The sequence below is a fragment of the Daldinia childiae genome (assembly GCF_008694065.1).
Source record: "Daldinia childiae strain JS-1345 chromosome Unknown Scaffold11, whole genome shotgun sequence".
Classification (NCBI taxonomy): domain Eukaryota; kingdom Fungi; phylum Ascomycota; class Sordariomycetes; order Xylariales; family Hypoxylaceae; genus Daldinia; species Daldinia childiae.
Window position 1 is genome coordinate 452,409 of NW_022984652.1, and position 20,734 is coordinate 473,142.

Below are 20,734 nucleotides of genomic sequence, written 5' to 3' on the forward strand. Positions count from 1 at the left end.
CAAAATATAATTATAAATATGTTTCCTGATTTTGAGAAGACTTTTACTATCTAAAATTACCTATTCAAGCAAAACTTATACTAGAATCTTCGAATGGGTTTGTATTTTGCCATATAAATAAGGTAATACGATACTTATTAACTGCTTTAAGTAACATCTCCACCAAATAACATTTAACATCCTAGTGACCTATATGTAGACTTACTTCGAGTGGTAAGGGCTAGTCGCACAAATAACCCAATAAGAATGCGCCGGGCTGGTGCGTGGATAGCAAGATAGAAGTCTAATACAGCACGAGTTAGCTTATTAGTAATGGAAGTCGGGAAGCGGCTCAGACTAAAATAGGTCAGGGTAAGAAAGGTGACTGGTCGTTTAAGATGTAAGGGAACGAAGATACAAGGTACCTAGTACCTACCTAACCTATACCTTATCTAGGTACGTGGTGAGGTCCATACCTACGATAGGTGGCATAATTGTACTTGATAAGGGGGTTAATTTGAACATGTAGCATAATAAGTATCAAAAGTATATAAATGCTACGGTCGAGAGCGGTGAATGAGTTGGTATAAGTCAAATATAGGTATTTATCGAAGAAGGTTGGTTATCGTATACCGTATTACATAGGAATAGGCATTCCGAATTTTTCATCAATCAAAAAAGTCGTCAGGTTTTTTTTTTTTGTTTTCTCTTATCGCTTTTTCCCGGGTTATAACTCGCCGATCCGATACGTGATTGATCGCATGCGGTACCTACATATCAATGGTAATACTCAAATTAGGAGGGGTGGCCGCAGTTGATTGGTCTAATCGATCATGCGGTCTGATTATGAAATACAACGAGATCGGAGCCTGACCGAACATTCATATTCCCAAGTACCCAAAGTTAGGGTACTTACCCGACTTATGGGCGCGTAAGTACTTGATATTCTTGACGTTACTTAAGGAATGGAGACAACTTGGTAAGGTTAGCTAATGGGAATTGCTAGATCCATTTATATGACAGCTGTTAATCACGTTTTCGGTCTTCGTCTCTTAAGAGTTTTTGACATGGCCCAATTCTCTCTCGGATTTGGATAGTGGCAGTGGTAGGTAACAAGCCGGTTCGGTTTCATGACGGGCACAGCTTATCAGAGCGAAGAAGACGAAAAAAAAAGAAAATTTTTTTCTTTGGTTCTTTTCTGACCTTGTTGGACTGGGAGCAAACTGGATACCGGCATGATTAAGATTATGTAAAATGATGAAGTATCGTTGGTCGGTTACGGGATAATGCGTCTAAGGATATATGGACTTACATAACAGCCTCTCAATAAACCCCCTAAAAATTTAGCTTTAGGTACTTAACCCACCTAACCCACCTATGTAATTCTACTAATGCTCGTTACCCATTATCCATTGTCCATTGCTCATTATCCAATACCTAAACCCCTTTATTAATCATCATCTAGATACATCATATGTTCTACGCGTAAAACTTCCAATAAATTTCAGAGGTGGACCCTTTTTTTTCAAGATCCTTTTTCCTAACCTAGAGGCAAGAAATATGAAGAGTCGGTATTATATAATCATAAAGACGGACAGGGCCTTGAAGATGCTTGTCTCTTAATCGGACCTATGCCAGCTTCTACATGCCACATAGGGAGAAAGAGCGTAGCCAGTCTGTCTGTCTTGTAACATACCTACCTATCCAGCCTTACTGTTACGCACACCATCATCTATCCGACGGGGTTTATCTGATTACCTACCTATGTAGAGGAGACCCAAAGGAGGCTGATAGGTAGGTTAATTCCCCTTTCGCCCGTAGCGTTGCGGAGAGCATTAAAACCACATGGTTGACAGGACCGGACCACAAAGGCATATTGCATTGCGACGGCATGAGAAGGGGGAAAAAGAAAAAAAGAAAAAGAAAAAGTACGCCATAGATAATATTATTGCGCTCTACATACCTCAGATACTCCCCCGGTGGTCAAGCAGCCGCAGGACGGATGATGGAGGGGCACAGATTTCCCTCTTCCCCAAAAGGATCGACAGATAACCGTTGACCAATAAGACGGCCGTCTCCCAGTAACGAGATAGGCGCGAATCCCATAATGTCGTAACGGCCAAGTCCTATCTTTGCTGTCAGGTAACCTTAAGGAGACAACCCTCTTTGCGCCACGGGGTTAAAAGCCAAGACAAACAAGCCCTTAGGGATTTATGTATGAGAACTCTCCCGTGTTACCGCAACACGAGAATCTGATAAAAAGAGGAAGAGGCCATCTGATAGTAGATACCGCAGATAGGTAGGTACCTACACACATTGATTGATAAATAAGTCCGAGTCGGTCAGGTCCGTTGCTGCACCTCGATTGATAGCAAATGCACGTGAACGTTGCCGCCGCAATTCCCGGATCACCGTTGGAGGATATGATCTTGCATGCCGTTGCAGTGAACCCTATGCATACCTACATAGACGAGACGGGAGAGCGCCCTCTCGATAATAGATAGCTGGCCTAGGGCTATCTATCTTCTTACATACATACATACATACACGCATTTTTATTAGTTTCACAAATATCCGTTGTCAACTATAGCCTGTCTCCGTCCCCATGGGCGCTGATATAGCGAAACCATTGGCTTGGTTTAGGTAGGTACTCCCGAAGGGCCAAGTAAAATATTCCATTCCCTTGGCTTCGTTTCTACCTCCCCCAATTTAGCGAATCCGGGGCCATAAATAATTAAAATAAAGAAAAGAAGAAGAAAAGAGAGAGGGACTAGACCGGTCCACGCTGTGAAACCAATCGTTAAAAGAGATGTTTCGCATGATGATGATGATGGGGCATCTTAAGCCCATTCGAGCTTGTCGACCCGACCCGTCGCTAACTAGGAACCTTTCAGACCGTCTGCTATCCAGGTGACTCGTGGGATCAGGACCGATGCAAGCGAGGGGTTTGTTGTTATACCAGAGTGGAATCTAATGGCGAAGATATCTTGGCATTAGGTATATTTTAGTAAATAGAAAGGCATGGGTCGTATTGATGCAATCGAGCACGTTTTCAAAGCCCTGGCAGCTCTTCCCTTGTAATGTGAAATTTTGTCTAGTTGCGGACCGTCTCCTTTACAAATAGTCGTGTCGGATGTTGCGTGCTATTACGTACAAAACAGCCAAGCGAACATCCTTCTTGGAGGCTCAACCACTACGTTGCCGTCATCACCTCAGCGAGGTCCTTCTAGCGCCAAGGATGGCCCCTCTCTCAGGCCCGAACGAAGCATTTCCGCGGGCACACCCTTTTTCTTGAGTTCTTTCTGTTGTCTTATGAGGCTGTTGTTCGCCCCTTTTGAGACCATTCTTAAGGCTTGGGCAGCATTTATGAGCCAACACTAAAAAGGCGTATAAGCCCCCCTCGAAAATTATGAGATAACTTGCAGGGCTAACCAATAAGGGACTATGCGGGGTTGAAAATAATACCCCGCGGATAGATCGTGCTTCTTCGAACTTCTCCACACCCTCCTAGGTCAGTCCAGGATTCCTCACTTTGGAAAAGCTAGGATGCTACGAATCCTGTAACCTTGAAGCTCGATACCTTATCAAAGGCGGATCGGACGATTCCGTTGGCTTTTTACCCCTGAATTCAGACGGTTATCACGGCTGTGGATTCCTAGATTCCTAGATTCCCACGGCATTCAAGATGTGAGTTGGCGATAGAAGACGTGGTTTTGCATTCGCGGCACGTTGCAAAGGTGATCAAAATGCTGGTTGGAGGGGAACATTTTGCGTACTATGTCAAGTTCCTAAGCTCCGACCCTACATGTTGAAGAATTACGATGGATGGAAGCTCCATGCGTTCGGAGCTAACAACTCGGGAAAGTCTTCTGCTGTCTTCCCGGCCAGCCAAGCGTCCTGCGTCATTTGTATTGCGGGATTGATATGTCCGCCATCACGCGCTATGGGATCAAAGTAGCGCTATGTTACGCGGGTTCGTTAGCAATTTCGCCACGACCTAGAAGAGAACAAATTATCAGATATGACTTACCCAGTCATAGCCATTCTGCATCATCCAAGGAGAGTTCGATATGTCATTCGCGCCCATTGTATTTGTCGTGGCGGCGCCAAAATCAGCAAAATCCTCAACTGCAGGCTCATTACTGTTAGATATTGTTGAGGGACCGCCACTACTAATCGTTAAATCTGCGATCTCCGCCATCTCGGTATTCTCGTTCACAAATGATCCCGGCGATGTATGGAAAAGTGAAGTATCGATCTGAAGTTTTGCCTGGATTCTTTGGAGTATAGTCCGAACGACCTCTTCGGCCTTCTTGAATTCCCTTGCGCCACCTGACATATCGCACCAGACGTTGTAAGATCTCTTAAGCAGGTACAAGAGCTTATCTTTGGTGAATGGTGGTGAGCTTCGGGCTATCCAGCTGGGACTGCTGCCCTCCTCCCAGTATTTATCATTCTGAATTATGAGGGCGAGGACCATATCCGCCAGGAGGAAGTCATTAACAGCCACTAATGCTGCAACGAACCAACCTGTTTGGCGCAGCATACCACCCGGCCTAGTAGCTTCATGCATAGTATTTTGAAGGTCTAGTAATGCCAACGCCGCCTCAAAACATATTCGGCGGGAATAGTCGTGTTCCTCTTTTGGTACGAGTTCGGCAAGATACCGTCGATGAAGGACACATCGACTCTTTTGATATATTGCCGCGATACCGAATCGCTGAATAATCCGGACGGGTTCTTCCATAACACACTCTTCTATCGGCTTCATTTTCATAAGTGGGGGTATACTATTCCATGTTTCTTCGATCTGCGAATCGAGCTTCATGACTTCGGCATACGTCGGGACTCTAAGAGCATGTGCTTGCCGGACGACCAAGAAAAACACACGTATTATCCTTGCTTTGTTGATCGGGTAGGTAAGCGAAGTATATTCCGTATCGGGGCGGGCTGGGGGCAGCTCCTTGGTGTCCTTATCAAAATCTGTATCCATTAGATGTGACGGCAGTTCCGTGTCGGTCTCGATTCCGTGGACCATACTAGGCAGACCTAGATTAAATGCGACTAGTAATTCTATTTGAATAGCGATATTCCATAGACGCCGCCGCATCTCGCCATCATACGGCGTGATATTAGGTAGTTTGCTAGGATCGCGATGGAGACCCATCTTCAACATAAGTCGAATCAAGACGGACGAAAGTAGGTAACAATGCATACGATGATCGCGATTCGTCATGAAATCCCCCTCAACGTATAATAAGAATGCTTGAAGTGTATAAAAGTTCGGTTGAGAGTACTTCCCCCAAATCAGAGCCCACCCAGCGGCACCTCTGTACTGCTTGAACCTGTCCATGACCGGCATAGGAGAATCACTCGCAAGCTCATGCGGCGCGGCAAATGAAGAGAAGAATACGCCGAGTGCCAAAACCATAAAGAGCATAGCTATCCAGTTAAGAGGTGCCCGGTCAGGATCTTTACAGAATTCGGTGTATTCTCTCAGAAACGTAGGGATGTGAATAATATCTTTAAAAAGTAAGCAATGAAATCATAATGGAAGATAAGTCTACTCGAGATAAAAGAGTTTCTTTTGGAAGAACTCACGTTGAGAAGGGCTATTAGAGTTGAAGTAGCGATTCATCAGACGGTCAATGACAGCTTTCTCTGGCAAGAGGGCTAGTAGCTCCGACTTATCCCTAGGGATGCCCCGCGAGAACATCAAGAGTTCATTTGGTCCGGTATTTTCATACGGATCATAGATCTCGTCGCCATCATCGAGTGGGTCTTCGAAGTAGCTTTTAAGATCCTCGATCTAATACGTGAAGTCGGTCACTAATACGTTGCTGTAGGCGATTCAAAGAAGGGGCAGCACTCACGTCCTCTAAAATAGCCATAAAATGTGTACCACCGACGTAACTTGTAGCTTTCTCACCCTGAACAACGAGTCCACCGGCACTCTGCTCCTGTCCTGCCTTCTTATCCGTAGGAACTATTGGTGTAGAACCCTCCGTTTCGATCATACCGCGAACCACTATAGCAGGGTCTTAGTAAGATATTACTTATTTTCTTGGTTAGACTATTTCGGATATAGTACTCTCAGGATATGAAAGACGAGAAAGTAGGAAGGAATATAGAATAGATCACGTAAGTAGTATATTAAATTAATAGTTAAGAACAGAAAGGGGCGAGATGACCGGGCGTGTGTAACCCCAGGACATGTATACGTACTCCCTTCGAGTCTCTTTAAACGTGCAGCCATACTCTTTGCTGGTTTCGGCTTTTCAGGTCTCGGAGCATAGAGGCAACCCTCGGGCTTACCCTTCCGGATGCATTGACCACACGGCGTTGTGCGGTCGCACTTAAGCTTAGAGTTGCGGCAAGGCGCACAGCTAAGCAAGACTCGCGTTCGCTTTGTATGCCCATTTGCTCCGATACCTCCGGCTGCCGACGACCCCGCGGGTTCGTCGCCGCTTGTGCCGTTGAAAGCACCGGCTTGCATATTGTATTTTTGTTCTATCCGTATGGAAGATGCTGGGTGGAAATAATTAAGTTAAACCCGAGGGATCCCGAAGATGATTTTAATACTATGTACCTGCGAAAAACCGAAAAAATTAGCGAGCAGGGCTAAGTTCGCATTTCAGAGCAATATGTGGTTTCTAGATAATTACGTGAACCTGGTTAGATGAAGCGAATCATAGCCTTCTTTTGGTCCGTAGTATTTTGCTGAGCCGCAGTTGTAGTGCGCGGCATTCTAGGCACGTGCGATGACCAATCAATCTAATTGAAATACGGGGATGTTGGCAATTTGTATTATTCGTTTACTCTCTTTTGTAGGAAAGATTGAAGGGGGAAAGGTAAAAAGAAAATGTAACAAGTTGATAGATTTTATAGTTTATACACATATGCATAGTAGATAGATTAAGGTTCAGACTGGGTTAGGGATTATGACTAGGGATTAGGTAAATGTTTTAAATTCTAACAGTTAAAAATAGGCAGGTCTTGCATACGTCAACTCAAATGGGATATGTCAGCAACTGCATGAAGTAATAAGGACTTAATAATTAAATACCTTACCTATGATTCCTATAGGATCTACGTTTACGGCGTTTCTTATTGAGTAACATACAACTTGCGATTAGGATATAGGTAGAATATAGGTACTTAATTAATACCTACCTACCTGGGCAGGTATGCATCCAAAATTTATACATCTCACCAGACGTTAATAGCCTTATTATTCTTCTCTATGATATCACATAATGTCGACATCAAATAGAACCCCTTTAAAGCCTAAGTTATAGCACCAACAACAATACAGATAGATATTTGGGAAACGATATCATTTTCCTGTTGCCTGCAATCCTAGCATTCCAACATTAATCATTTCTCTTTTCCTTCTTCTCGTAACCAGCCTTGTAGTGTTTAACGAATGGTCCTGCCAGTAAATCCAAATATCCAAATCGAAGTGAAACCCCTCTAGGAGGCAGACAAGGTAGTGTACACAAGTTAGACCAGCTTTTGATTACTTTGCAGTATCGTTTTAGGTAGGTAGTTAAGCAAAGAAATAGATGTTCACCACTCGATCCTAGTGGCTTGTGTTCGCGGGTCCAGCATGCCGGGAATCAGTCCTCGTGTACCACATTGAATCGTTGCAACACGTTCGCGAAGATCGAACTCGACAGCCCGTACCATAACACGCCTTTCTTCCGGTATAGCCCTCCTCACATACGGTGATATCGGTACACTCTCCCTCCGACCTGTCCAGCGGGCATTACCGCCGGGACCAAGGGGAATATCGTTTCCAATGCTAGGAGATCTAGCAGTTAGGGCGCTAGGGCTTCCTGTAGAAAGTCTGCTCATATCGGTTGAGCTCGACGTAGGACGTCCGAAGTCATCGGCGCCGTCATCGCTCTCTTCTATTTCCATAATCCACATACCTATACGAGCCGCTAGCTCGCTATCCCACATACCTTCTCTTCGCGAGCTAGTTCGCAGCAGCTGTATAGCCTGGCGCCGGGTCACGGGATCTCGACATTTCGTGGCAACAACAAAAAGAGGAGGGACGATGCCCAGATCTGCGCTAAAGCTCGGCTTGATATGCCGAGCTGTGTACTGTCCGCCAAAGGCGTCTGGATGAGTTGGCTGATGATGACAAAATTCCGGATTCGGACATCGCTTGGCAGCAGCCCTGCGCTCTTCATCTCCGACAACCTCCACAGCTAGGTTAACAATATCCTTAAACTGTGGTAGGTATGTATCGAATTGAAGTTCTGTATCACTAAATGTCATATAAAATAGAATCTCGCCCATAATTTGATTCATTTTCAGAACTGCGATTGCGGTTTTCTCTTGGCTACTCTTGGCGGGTATTATACGAGATGACAATATAGGTTCGAAAGCCCTGGACCAGGCGGATATTCTATCAGCGAAGCCCGTACCATACTGTCTTAAAGAATTTGGAAGCACGCCCATGGGGCTCATCGCTGTCGTGAATGTGAATAGATTTTCTGTAAACCGCATCATCTGCTCGCATAGATTATCCCATGCCATTCTCGCTTCGAGTAATGATTGAAATATTTCTGGAGCCTGCGGTTGGGCTGTTAACGCTGGTGAATCCCCATCGGAGAGGGGGGACATGGGGTATTCGGTGTGTTGTGGAGTAAGGCGTATAACGAATGGTTGAGGGAAATGGAAAGCCATGTCGTAAGATTTCGCCTGAATGGCCAACCGAGTGAACATCTGAACAAGGTCCTGTTCAACCGGCTCTTCAGGTTTAGGAAGGAAAGAATTTCTACGTTGAGCACGCAGATTTTCTAGCAGCCGGAGACCGCTTTGGATTTGGCCGATCGCCTGTTTATGGTCACCGATGAACGAGTCAAAGCAAGCCAGCAACACTGCCGCCATGAGACTCATCCTCTGCGACGCTTGGTCCTGAGAAGTCATGACCCACATCGAATTCAGAGCCAATGAATAATGCTTGAAGGCGACCTCCCAGTGCCGGGCCGCATTATCTGTCAGATCGATCATAGGAGCTGGCGAATTGGGCGGCGACTCTGACATTTTCTCCAGTGTCTTGTAAAGAGCCCCTAAAGCGACAACTGAGTGCCGAATAGCTTTCTCGGAATGGCATTCTTGTAAAACACTCCTTGTCCAGAAAGACGAGTCGAAGAATCCCGACAACTCACTAGCCGTACGCTCTCTGAAAATTTGAAAATACGGGCCTTCTATCGGATCAAAGGTGAGCAGAGACGGCCGATGAACTGTTAATGAACTAGATACGGGTGTCTGCGGGGGAGTAAAGCCTTTAGCGCTCAGCTGCTGCTGCTGAGGTTCCGGTCGTGCCATCGCGACCACTGGCCGCGGTTGAGGCTGGGTCCGGACCGGCCGGATGACACGGTCCGTTGACGTGATGGAATTAGCATGACCGGTGATAGTACTAGGCGCAGGCGCAATCAGTCTCGTGTGTTCACTCCGCGGAGGAGGCGGATAGCCGGTGCAATTCCTCTTAGACCGAACACACTGAGTGCATGCTGGCCGTTTCTCGTCGCATTTAATACGTCGTTGTCTATAATTGCAGAGCACCTACTTAGCATGATGTACAAGATACAGCTAATAACCACACATTGGCAACTATGAAATAAAATATAACATATAAAAATTGATATTTTTTGTTTTAACAGAAAACACGTACTTGCAATTATTGCAACCTGTTTTGACTTTCGGCTTGCTGGTACGACATCTCCTCGGTGGCCGTTCCTGAGCCTGGGTCGTATCGGCCGAGGACATGGCCAGTCTAGGCCGTGGAGCATTGCTCGTGCTCATCTTATCTCCGGGGGCTTCAATCACTCCTGAAAAGAAAAAATCAGGTACGGCCGATTGCATGATAGAGCCCACGCAAAGGGGGCCAATCCGAAATATAACACAGAGAATAAGTAAGAACGAGGGCGCTTCCTTATTAAAGGGGCGTATTTAAGCGCGCTTCGATTCTAAGAACGCGTGAAGTGGTAGCGGTGGAGCTGTAGCAGGATCAAATAAGGAGGAACCGAGGAAGCATTGACCGTTTGAGTATACCGACAGGAATGAAACTAAATATGGCGAATAAGTTAAAATTAATATATACGTTTTTGAGTTGTCCAAGCAGACTCTTTTTTTTTGGAAGGGTATCAAAAGAATATATTTTGTGTGACCAAAAAGGTAAACAAGATAGAAGAAGGGGAAGAAGAAAAAAAGGAGAGCGTGTATTTAGTTATCCCTTTGAGATGAACGGCTATAAGTTTCTGCACGTTCTTGGACCTTTTTGGTGGAGTGAGCGGACGGGATGGAGATTGAGATGGAGATATGGGTGCCGATGGACGGGTATTTCTAAAGGTAAGGTTTAGTTCTAAACCGGAGGGGCAAGGGGGGAGTTTACCGGAGGGTTCTCTAGCAAAAAGCTAGGCAAGTATGGCATGTCTACATTAAAAAAGTTAGGGTGATCTGGATTGGAAAATTTGGGGGCTTAGATTGCGGCACAGCTTCTGTATATACATCATTTCTACTACCTACATGCCTACCTACATAGTACCTGCCTCATATGCGGTAAGCACGTACATGTAGGCCCAGCCTGCCCACCGATGTACTAGGTATGTACGGTTACCTAATACTTCGATAACTAACCAAAAAATACTTATGATACTTACCAAGATACATTGAACATCAAAGGTCTAAAACTTTAGACAAATATATGAAAATGTACCAATAACAATGACCGGCCAAGACACTATCAAAAATGCTGTGCAAGTATTGATGCATACCTTATGCGGATTGTCTTTTGCTTTGGTACTTTAGACATACATAACGTATTTATGTTACACGCGCTGGAGCTACTTGCCGGTAAGGATGCTCGGTAAGGATAGGTAAGTACCTCCTAAGCCTGCAAGGCATTATCGATAATTTGTCATATTAAGAGACATCCATTTGAGCCGGTCTTCATTTTCGACCGATATGCCCGATTCCACGTCTATCCGTAAGGCTGGGACCTACCTAACCTATCCGGTTACAAGGTACTTAAGGTATTTAACCTAGCATCGTTACTTAAGGCACAGCACATTTATATACCATATACAAATTTATTATATGATTATATAAGTATTATAATTATCGCGTTTCTATTCAATCGATACCAAGTACGATAAAATTGTACCTAGTATGTATATAAATTAGGTCCTTTATAAATATCGTGATATGTCGGCTGAAAGACGGCTGGCTGAAGACAGGGACCTGCTGCAGGTGAACAATTGAGTTTACTTTGACAAGATCAGCAAGCCTCAGACTACTAGACATCATACCACCGTCATCAGTACATGCTCTTCTCCGCCTGACATAATCGGGGTACAATTGTCGCCAAGTCTTAGCCCTCTTTAAGTCAAAGATGCTGCAATCGGATGTACCAAGCTACAATAAGTCGAAATAAAGAACTCCTAGGCTAGAACTTTTTATAAAGGTTGATAGGTATAAACTGCCTCCCCATATTTACTTCATCAAATCAAAAAATTCACATCGTCCAATTATAATTAATTCTAGCAACTTTCAATAAAGACCCTTGTTCTCTTTTAAAAATCTGGGGATATGTAAACTAATTAACAGGTACTGTAACAGGTTAATCTACCATTCAATAAGAAGTTGTATTCTTCTAGTCTAGTATGTACAACCGGGGCTCAGCCAAACTGAGTTACACTCAGGGTAAACCTCGGTCATTCCTTCCAATCCCCCACAGTACCTACATGTATCTAAAGCTCGAAGTAATACGTACATGAGGTATGCATTTGATGTCGTTAGTACCTTACCTACCTTCTCTTCTATTTGCTCGTACGAACTATGCCTCGATTAAATGCACCCACACAATCATATAACAACCAAAGAGCTATTTAGCTCCGACCCCAATTAATTATTTACCTTACATACCACTTACACTACCGATAGCTAAGAGCTTGGGCATGATCATCATCTCATCCCATCTTATCCTCCACTCTCGATACACAACTCTACACCACTTCAACCGAATCATTAATTGGGAGCATCGGTCTATACTGCAAAGTGATGAGTGCTGCAGTAACTTTGCTCCCTCATTCTTCCTTGATTTATGACCTTCTAATTGAAGTGTTACCAACCCTTTTAGAAGATGTTAACATCACCCATTCGCTCGCGGAGCCGGCCCGTATATTGTAGAATATCATCATCCAAGAGTAGCGGATGTGGTCCCAAGTACTATATTCGTACCCACCAATTCAGCCCTACGAGAGAGCTATGATCTCCTTAGTGGTCCATCTGACTGCAGACTTATAACGCTGAGACCAATCGTTATCCACCAAATTCATCACTGCCAAGGGTAGCGCATGCAGGGTGTGAAAGTCGTCTCATCTTTTACGCCAATGCGGAAGACCTCTTCATTCTCGGTTCATCAGCCCTATAGTGCAACCACGTCTAATATCTTGATTCGCCCGTGTTCCTTACGGAAGACTGCATTAGTGTCTACATGCATCAAGGGGAGGCCGCCACCATATACTATGGAAGAGCACTGATTAGATTTTGTATCTCATGCATAATCAAGGCCCGAGAAGTTCAACAGCACTCCAACTATAAAATTACAATTAAGAGGAATGGCTGCCGTTAAACGATACTACAACCACCCAATCAAAAGAGTGCCGAGAGAGAAAACGGCGTAAATTTTTCGATATACAAATTTGGGGGCTTTTTTCTACACTTGAAAATAGGCCGACAGCGACATGAATTCGCCGAACCTCTTCTACGTCTTGTCTCTCATCGGATGAAATCGACAAATCGCACGTCGTCGATCTTAATGCAGAAGGGATTGTCCGATTCCTCTTGTTCCTGGGAGATTTCGATATTAGCATTGCGGTAAAATTGTATACCGTATGAAGTATCGCGTTTACAAGAAGTGACTTACACACTTACACAATATCATGTGTGTGTAATCCGTAATACCAATGTCTTCTCTTTCCCCCGCTTGTCTAATGGTTACCTAACCCTTAGCCAAGACTCTTAGCCGCAGCAGCCAATGGTGATATTTATTATTTCACATTGACGTGGCTCGAATAATAAAACTAAGCCTGTGAAGCTTGCACAAGCGCAATAAGTCTAGGCGCGAATAGCAGAATTTTCACAGGTTTAGGCCTCCACACTAGCACATATTGGCATTGCTTCCTCGGATTACCACATATACCTTTAATATCTAGGTTACTAAGATATCAAAGTCGATAATCGGCGAAACCAGAATGTTCATACCCATCCTTACATTTAACGACGTAAAGTCTATTCATATCTCACAAGATAATACATAATAAAGGACAACACCAACTCGTTCTACTACACAAACCCTTCGCAACGATATGACGGTCTTACTATAGTTATTGTTTACGCGTCAACGACACCTCAAAAGAAAGAAACTCGCAATTGTTTCGGCCCTTTAGAATGGTAGTACAACACCCCGCATACATAGTCTTCCGACGCTATTCCAATTACATGTTATGTCCTTGGAGAATGATGTCCGGGGGTCATAATCAGGGGGCCCTCAAATCTGACTCAGATAGGCTATCAACGTAGTACCGAGATCAAATCGACTTACTTCCGCTCTGCTGGTATTGCAACCCTAGCATCTAAAACGTAGCGAGACCACATTCTTAGGCCGCCCCCAATTCTAAGACCACCAGACTAAGATTTTGTAACAGCCAGCGACATATAGTACATCGGCGCAACAAAACCCCGCCTAGAGTCTAATTTGTTAGGTGATCGCAGTTTAACCCTGGATAACAAATTTGTGCTCATTATTAGGACAAAATCCGAACCGTAGATAAGCAAGAGTATAGTACAACATCGCCATTGGCAATGATGCTTGCATAATAATGACAGTTATAATCATATGTAAAATGATGTCGTCTAAGAGGCTCACATTACTTTACTTCAAGACGTAGGGCATTGATCTAAAGCCGAGGTAGGTAATGGAGGAAATGATGAAATTATGTCGGCTCAGCCTCTTCACTAAGTGGGAGCTATTAAGCTTCTGTGCAGCCACGCGATCCTAGATAATGGAACGTCCCCGCTTTTTTCCCGCTCTTGGCTGACCAGTGGTGACCGACTTTTTGTGTATTTTTCCGCAGAAGCTAACGGTCGATAGGCCACCGAAGAGTCGGTAGATGGAACAGATAAGAATCACCGCTAGCAAGGCGCAGTAGCACCCGGACATGTCCGAAAAATCCCATTAAGCGGGACCCACAATGCGGCCTTTCATTCATTCATGTTTGGACCTTAATTCAGATCTAAACTTTCCACCTGCACGAAATAAAAAGTAACATTTATACCTACATCAAATATACCTTGCATTCATCGTCATATAGCGTCCGCCGTTTCATAAAAAATCTGCCTTACGATAATGGATACCTAAACTCATAAGCTACCTACTACCTTGGTAACGATATTATCACTCAAACTTCGCCAATTGACGTATTAGATATCGTGGCTGTGCTCGAGGTTGACGTTGTTTACTTAGGCGCGCCGCCGTAACGTGCAGAGAATATAGTGACAATGTCCAATGTTGATCGTACCACTATTATGATTCAACCAGCATGGATCAAAGGAACTAAGACATTTAAACTGGTAGGCTCAGAAAGCTCTCGTGGTAACTCATAGGAAAGTGATTGCTATCGTACAACATAGACGCAACTTGGTTGAATAGAGCTAGGAAGATGACTCGATATGACAATAAGGATGCGGCTCTTTGCCTATTGATAATTTCAAGGTAGGTTCTGTTTCGTCCGATGTTACTGTCTCGGTTGATGAATGCTGTGTCTCATCGTATCCGGCGATGCGACTCGATCTTTACATAGGTAAGTAAGTAGCGAATACATAAAATATACAAGACTTCAATATTGCAATGTCCGAAATACTTACCTTTTACGAACCAATTACATGCTATAACGCGGCTCTCGGCATGTTCCAGTACATTAGGTACAGTTCCGCTAGCTTTGATTAGATAGAGCAGATAACAGCGATCCCGGTCCCTGCAGAAAAAAAAGTTGAGCTTGCTATGTAGAATTTGTTTCTACCACCGACATCGTCTCCCATTCCAAAGCTCCGTTTAAACCGCAAGACTCACCGAGGACAGAGACCTACATACTTGACCAATTCCCGAAAGAAAAAACGGCAAGGCGTTCAATGTTTAATTTTACCTCTCAGCTAGAGAACCATATCGACGTTTTACCCCTGAACCCCCTCCACGAGCCCGCAATTCCGAGAGTCGCATCATAACCCCTCGCTCGTGCCGTCCCGCCATCCCGACATCCCCCTCACCTTAACGACTGATACATAGGTAGCCAATCGCTTAGACCTGAGACGAAAAACCATATATATACACATATACACACATTAGGTTAGGTTAGGTACGCAATGGCGTCCTCGCCCTCACAACCGCAATCCGCGGCACCACCACAGCCCACGTCCACGCCCACGCCCACCCCACAACCTCCCATCAACCCCTTCGTCCACAACGTCGCGCTAGGCGTAACCCCCATCGCACTCTTCGCGCTATTCCTGCCGCCGCGCCGTCTGGACCTGCGCGCCCTGATCCTCGGCGGCGTCGCGCTGTGGGGCACGAACCAGCTCGTCGCCGACTACAGCGGCACGTCGTCCCTGCGGCGCATGACGCAGCGCCTAGAAAAAATGTCGGGCGCCGAGCTGCCGGAAAAGGCCAAGGAGATGCAGGCGCGGCTGCGCGCCGAGCGCGCGCGACGGGCGCAAGACGGGCTTACCGACGAGCAGAAGAGGATGTTGGAGGAACACCGGCGGAAGGGGGAGAAGGGGCTGTTGGAGAGGGTGTGGATGGGCGATAGTGGTGAGGACTGGAAGGCGAAGAGGGATCAGAGGGAGAAGGAGGCGCTGGGCGAGGGCGGCGGCGGGTACTGGAGTCTTATTGCGGATCAGGTTTCTGAGGTGTGGAATCAGGGGAAGAAAAAGAAAGATGGCGATGAGGAGAAGGAAAAGGAGAGCGAGTCGAAGAAGCCTTGATTGGATTATGAGAATAGCCACGGACTTAAAGAACAAGCTAGCTGTACGTTACGAGATCTGCATACATACATATATGGGGGAGCATAGTGGACTGGAGTTTTATCACGGGTTTTCCGGGAAGGGACCCAGGCATATAAAAATCTGAACGAATAAAACGACGCATCTCTGTTTAAAAAAAAAAAAAAAAAAAGAACTATGACCTAGCATCTTTGACCTTGTTTGGAATCTGCTCATAATCCATAATCATGCCGTAATCTCGAGAAGTCATAAATGAACCATCGTAGGTAGCAAATGCAGTTCATACGTTTCTGATGACCTTGAAAACAAGTGCCATACTGTAGAAAGCGCAAATTCATGCATAGTTAGACGACCTCAGCAAAACAAGCTTTTTTAACATTTCCACGCCCAACGCCTCGGAATCGTTCCGGGAAGAGATGTCCCCGGCTATAGTAGGTACCTGTTCCAAACCTAAAGAAGTAGATGGGTCATCACGCCACATTCTGCGCAGACAGACCCTGTCTCTTAGAAGCCTTCTTATCCATCTTATCAAGCACCTTCTTGCGCTCCTTGAGACGGCGTCCAGTCAGAAGCTTGCCCTTCTTGTTGCGGATGCGCGCGGCCTCCTTGTCCTTGCGGCGCTGCTTCTTCTCGATGCGCGCGGCCGCCTTGCTGTCGTAATCCTCGACCCATTTGTCCAGCTTGGCCTGGACCTCGTCGGCGGCCGCGGTCGCGCCGCCGAGCTCCTTGGCGATCTTCTCGCGCTGCTTCTCGATGATGCGGATGCGGCGGCGCGCCTGGCGGTTTAGACCCGTGGGCGGCTTCATCTTCTTCGGGCCCTTGGATTCGCCGCCGTCGCCGTCCGAGAGAGACATCTTGTCGTCTTCGTCTGCTGCGTAGGCTTTTTGCGGGATGGAGTTCGGGTCGATGGGCGTGGGCTTCGTGTCGATTGTGAAGAGAGCTGGGCCGTTGTCATCGTCGTCGTCATCGTCCGAGGAATCGGAAGAGGAATCGGAGTCCTTGACGGTGGGGCGCACGGGGAGTTTAGTGCCGTTAGATGCGCTCTCGGCTACTGCTTTCTCGAGGGCGGCCTTCTTGGACTTCTTTTCCTTCTTAGGCTTGACCTCAGACTCGGCCGACTAGAACCCAACGGTAAGTCTTGCATTGACGGAAGTCTTGCAGAGAAGAAATACTCACAGATTCCTCAGCTGCTACCGGGGTATCTTCTAGCTTTCTGGACTCATTATCAGAGTCCTCGGGCGTCTCTACACGCTTCGACTTTTCCTTCTTCTGCTTCTTCACCTTGTCCTTGGAGACCTTCTTCTCTGGCTTTTCAGCCTTCTTGTGGGGCTTCTCAACTCGTTCCTTGGCCATCTTGCTATAATTGCACAGTGCTGCACAGTTAAATTGAAGCGAAAACAATTGTTTTGGGTAGAAAGAACAAATAACGACGGGAGAAGGTGAATATAAGTAAATGGATAGAAGCAGGTGCCGACCAATTAAATCGGATCGTGAGAAGCTGCATGCCGCGAAAGTTCAAGAAAAAAAAAGTTATAGGTATAGTTATCTTATCAGTAAATCTTTAACGCTGGCCGTTAGCTCTGCCCCACACCTGTTCAAGCTTTACCATTGCTGCGGTGTGGGTAGAAGCCGTGGACAGGGATCTAATAAAAGGTACGTACCTAAGTATCTCGAATTATATAAACGTACCTACATGTAGAGAAAGCCCTTATTTATTTTAGTCCTAGTATTGTTGCTCCCTGTATATTTACCACTGTATATAGGTAGCTACAAATTGTAAAAAGCTTGGTTTTACTTAAAGGGGGCTGGACTCGAGTTTTTTCTAAAATGAAGGAATCAAGTAGACCAGCATTGCCTTAGCCCTCCGCAATATTACCATGTATAAAGCATAGCTCAGTATTAACTACGACTTATAAATAGCAACTATTGTATTCCTTACTGGCTTTAGGTATGGAACTACTTACAATAGAAAGGGCAGGGCAGTTGTTATAAATGGTTTTATATCACTTTCTGTCCTAGTCAGATCTTGAGGCTATATTTGTTAAATTATATACATATTTACATTATTAAATGTGTCGTAATCTTTTCTAAATAAGTTTGAGTTTGAGATGGCTCGAGGAAAAGTTCTTTAAGAGACGTACTGACGCTTAATACACCACATGTGTATTCTATATACGTGTAGGGCGTAGTAAGAAGTAGGGAAGGTGATCAAAAACTGCTTTGACAATGATCATAGTTGGAACATACGATCAAACTCAAACATAGATATCCCATAACAACTAATTTCTAATACATACTGATAATATATACCATATCATATAGCAACTACTCCCACAAGGGTTTCCAGCGAGAAAGGGGGCCTTGGATCGGGTTGAACATTATTAGCAGAGCAAATGTGTTAAGTATATAGCATTCATGTAATTTCTAGCCGAATAGTTCATTAAGTACCTACGTGTTAGAGGGTGTGTGTACGAAGGTATTAAGAAGGAAGCAACGTTTAAAAATCATCATTTTTAGTATTCGTTACTTAGTATAATTCAACTTTGGTAGCTGTTACCGGTCGACGATAGCCTTGGTAGCAGCTAATAGTCCTAACTTCTATCAAACATATTTATTATTCCGTATGCCTTTATCACTCTTGCAACCTTGTCCTTCTTCACCTTTCACATCCTACTACCTCTCGAATTTAACTTCTACTTATAACCACAGTTATCAAGTAGCGTAGGAGTTTCCCTTTTTTTGCCCTGGTATCTCACTCCTACTAGGGCCAATACGTTGTCATTTGAACTCTTAGGGAGCCGAGACACCTTCGTTAATCTTTATAAACACTTGCTGCCAGCCTAGTTAAGTATTTATTCGGTGAATCATTCTAGTAATCTGTTTCATTTCTACGCGGCATCATTCGGACAACATTACTACGGCATATTCGACATTCACGTGTACGTATTACGCTGTTTCCGTCTCTACATACCTCTTTTGCATTCGACTAACTATGGTTACAAGCAACATGCCTCTTAAAAAGCTAGACCCTTCCAGCAAAGGAAAACGTAAAGCGATCAGGAAGACTGCTCCTCCTGGCCGTGGCGCGCGCAAACGAAATGGACCTACCGCTGCAGAAAGGAGAGCCGAGAAGGCCGCGGAAAGGGCTGCTGAGAAGGAAGCTGCTCGTGCGAGGGAGGAGCGTCGAATTCGCCGCGAAGCTGAAAAGGTCGAACTACCAACTCACCCCGACGATGATCTCTTAGTACTATCCATGACCCAAAGGACAAACCGAAAACGTTCAGCCAATATGGCCTACGACGATCATGATAGGAGCAAGCGTCCCAAAATCTTCAAAGACGGGGACAAAAAGATGGTCTCGCGCCTCTTGCCTTGGGAGAAAGATAAAGGGTTAGAGCAGCCACCTTCTCTTGACGCCCTCAAACTTGAGGACTTGACCCCCGTTGGAGCTACAGGTACCCTCGGTTGCGTCCCTACCGAGATTCGCGACGAAATCTTAAGGTACATCCTGATTTCTCCCCGTGATATTGCCGTATTCAGGGGCTGGACCCGAGTCTACGGACGTAGGGGACCCAAACTAGACCTTGCAATCCTCTACACGTGTCGTACCTTATGGTTGGAAGGACTTCGTATCCTATTTGGAGAGAACACTTTCCTTTACGACATTCGCGATCCTCCTGATTATTTGGAGATGACCGAAAAAATCATGGGCCGCGTATTTCTCAAGGACAAGATACCCATTGATAAGTATGGACATCTGATGCGCCACATCAAGATCAGCGTCCCAATGAACCGCTTAAACAGTACAGTGATTAGCAATTTCTGCAATGCTATCCGCAAGTTCGTTCCTGGTCATGGTCTAGCCGAGCCAGCACATCTCCACACGTTGACGCTCAAAATACCGGCGGTACAAGTGAAGAACATGGGCTTTACCGATTTCGTCGAGGATCCCAACGAGGTGCCTGCCACGAAGTTATTTAACCATTTCACCACTACCAGAGATTCGCTTATGCTTCTCAACGTCCAATACCTCCGCATCCTAGCCACAGATAGCGACGGGAACTTGTACGAGAACATAATCAATCTTCGATGCCACTACATGCAGAAACAGGCGCGGGAGGATAAGAACGAAGTCACAGTCAAGGATGCCGAGGGCGCAGAGGCCTATTTTAAGAAGCAGGTCAAAAGTGCGAAGTCGCGAGTGTACATGCTGAAAATGGCCATCGAAATGCTAGCCATACTCTGCCCCGAGGAAAGAGATAGTATGAAATCCGAGCCCTGGAAGTTCCTCGGACAGGAGAAAAGGGGGCGACAAATAGATAGCATGGATATGGAGCAACTGCCAGACGACTGGACCGAACCCTCCGAGTCCGTCTCGTCTCCAGGATCGAGAAACTCGAGCGTTAGGCCCGAATATACACGGGAACAGTTGGTTAGGATGATCTCCGAAGACGACGAGTCGGAAACTTCTGATGATTCAGATCTGAGTAGGGAGGAAGTCGAGATGAATTAGGAGATTTTAGAAGAGCTTGAGGCGATGTATTCAGACCTACAGTGCTTATGGGTATATATCATGTAGCTCTCACAATGCGTTACTTTTTTGCATGCATTAATTTCATACGTTGATTTCATGTTACGGCTTGGGCCTGATAAATATATTCTTTCGGTAAACTTACGGTCC

General features: G+C 45.3%; 5 protein-coding genes across 6 annotated transcripts; 2 read left to right on the forward strand and 3 right to left on the reverse strand.

The window, feature by feature from the left end:
- Window positions 1-3,795: 3,795 nt before the first annotated feature.
- On the reverse strand, window positions 3,796-6,475 carry GL218_08131 (putative transcriptional regulatory protein C1F7.11c; the record flags this gene model as incomplete). Its single annotated transcript, XM_033584922.1, has 5 exons — window positions 3,796-3,939; window positions 4,010-5,502; window positions 5,581-5,788; window positions 5,853-6,007; window positions 6,205-6,475. 5 exons carry the CDS (start codon window positions 6,473-6,475, stop codon window positions 3,796-3,798), a joined length of 2,271 nt encoding a protein of 756 aa, XP_033440887.1.
- Window positions 6,476-7,548: 1,073 nt separating this feature from the next.
- GL218_08132 (uncharacterized protein) lies at window positions 7,549-9,798 on the reverse strand (the record flags this gene model as incomplete). The annotated part of the gene is made up of 2 exons (XM_033584923.1): window positions 7,549-9,541; window positions 9,668-9,798. The coding sequence occupies 2 exons, from the start codon at window positions 9,796-9,798 to the stop codon at window positions 7,549-7,551; spliced, it is 2,124 nt and encodes a 707-aa protein (XP_033440888.1).
- A 5,619-nt stretch (window positions 9,799-15,417) lies between these two features.
- On the forward strand, window positions 15,418-16,035 carry GL218_08133 (putative rhomboid family membrane protein; the record flags this gene model as incomplete). Of its 2 annotated transcripts, none has more annotated exons than XM_033584924.1 (1): window positions 15,418-16,035. In XM_033584924.1, one exon carries the CDS (start codon window positions 15,418-15,420, stop codon window positions 16,033-16,035), a length of 618 nt encoding a protein of 205 aa, XP_033440890.1. The 2 variants fall into 2 exon arrangements, with proteins under 2 accessions (XP_033440890.1, XP_033440889.1); XM_033584925.1 differs by having other exon boundaries at window positions 15,691-16,035.
- Window positions 16,036-16,523: 488 nt separating this feature from the next.
- Window positions 16,524-17,406, reverse strand: GL218_08134 (uncharacterized protein; the record flags this gene model as incomplete). The annotated part of the gene is made up of 2 exons (XM_033584926.1): window positions 16,524-17,171; window positions 17,230-17,406. 2 exons carry the CDS (start codon window positions 17,404-17,406, stop codon window positions 16,524-16,526), a joined length of 825 nt encoding a protein of 274 aa, XP_033440883.1.
- Window positions 17,407-19,060: 1,654 nt separating this feature from the next.
- Window positions 19,061-20,566, forward strand: GL218_08135 (uncharacterized protein; the record flags this gene model as incomplete). Its single annotated transcript, XM_033584927.1, has 1 exon — window positions 19,061-20,566. The coding sequence occupies one exon, from the start codon at window positions 19,061-19,063 to the stop codon at window positions 20,564-20,566; it is 1,506 nt and encodes a 501-aa protein (XP_033440884.1).
- Window positions 20,567-20,734: the final 168 nt, after the last annotated feature.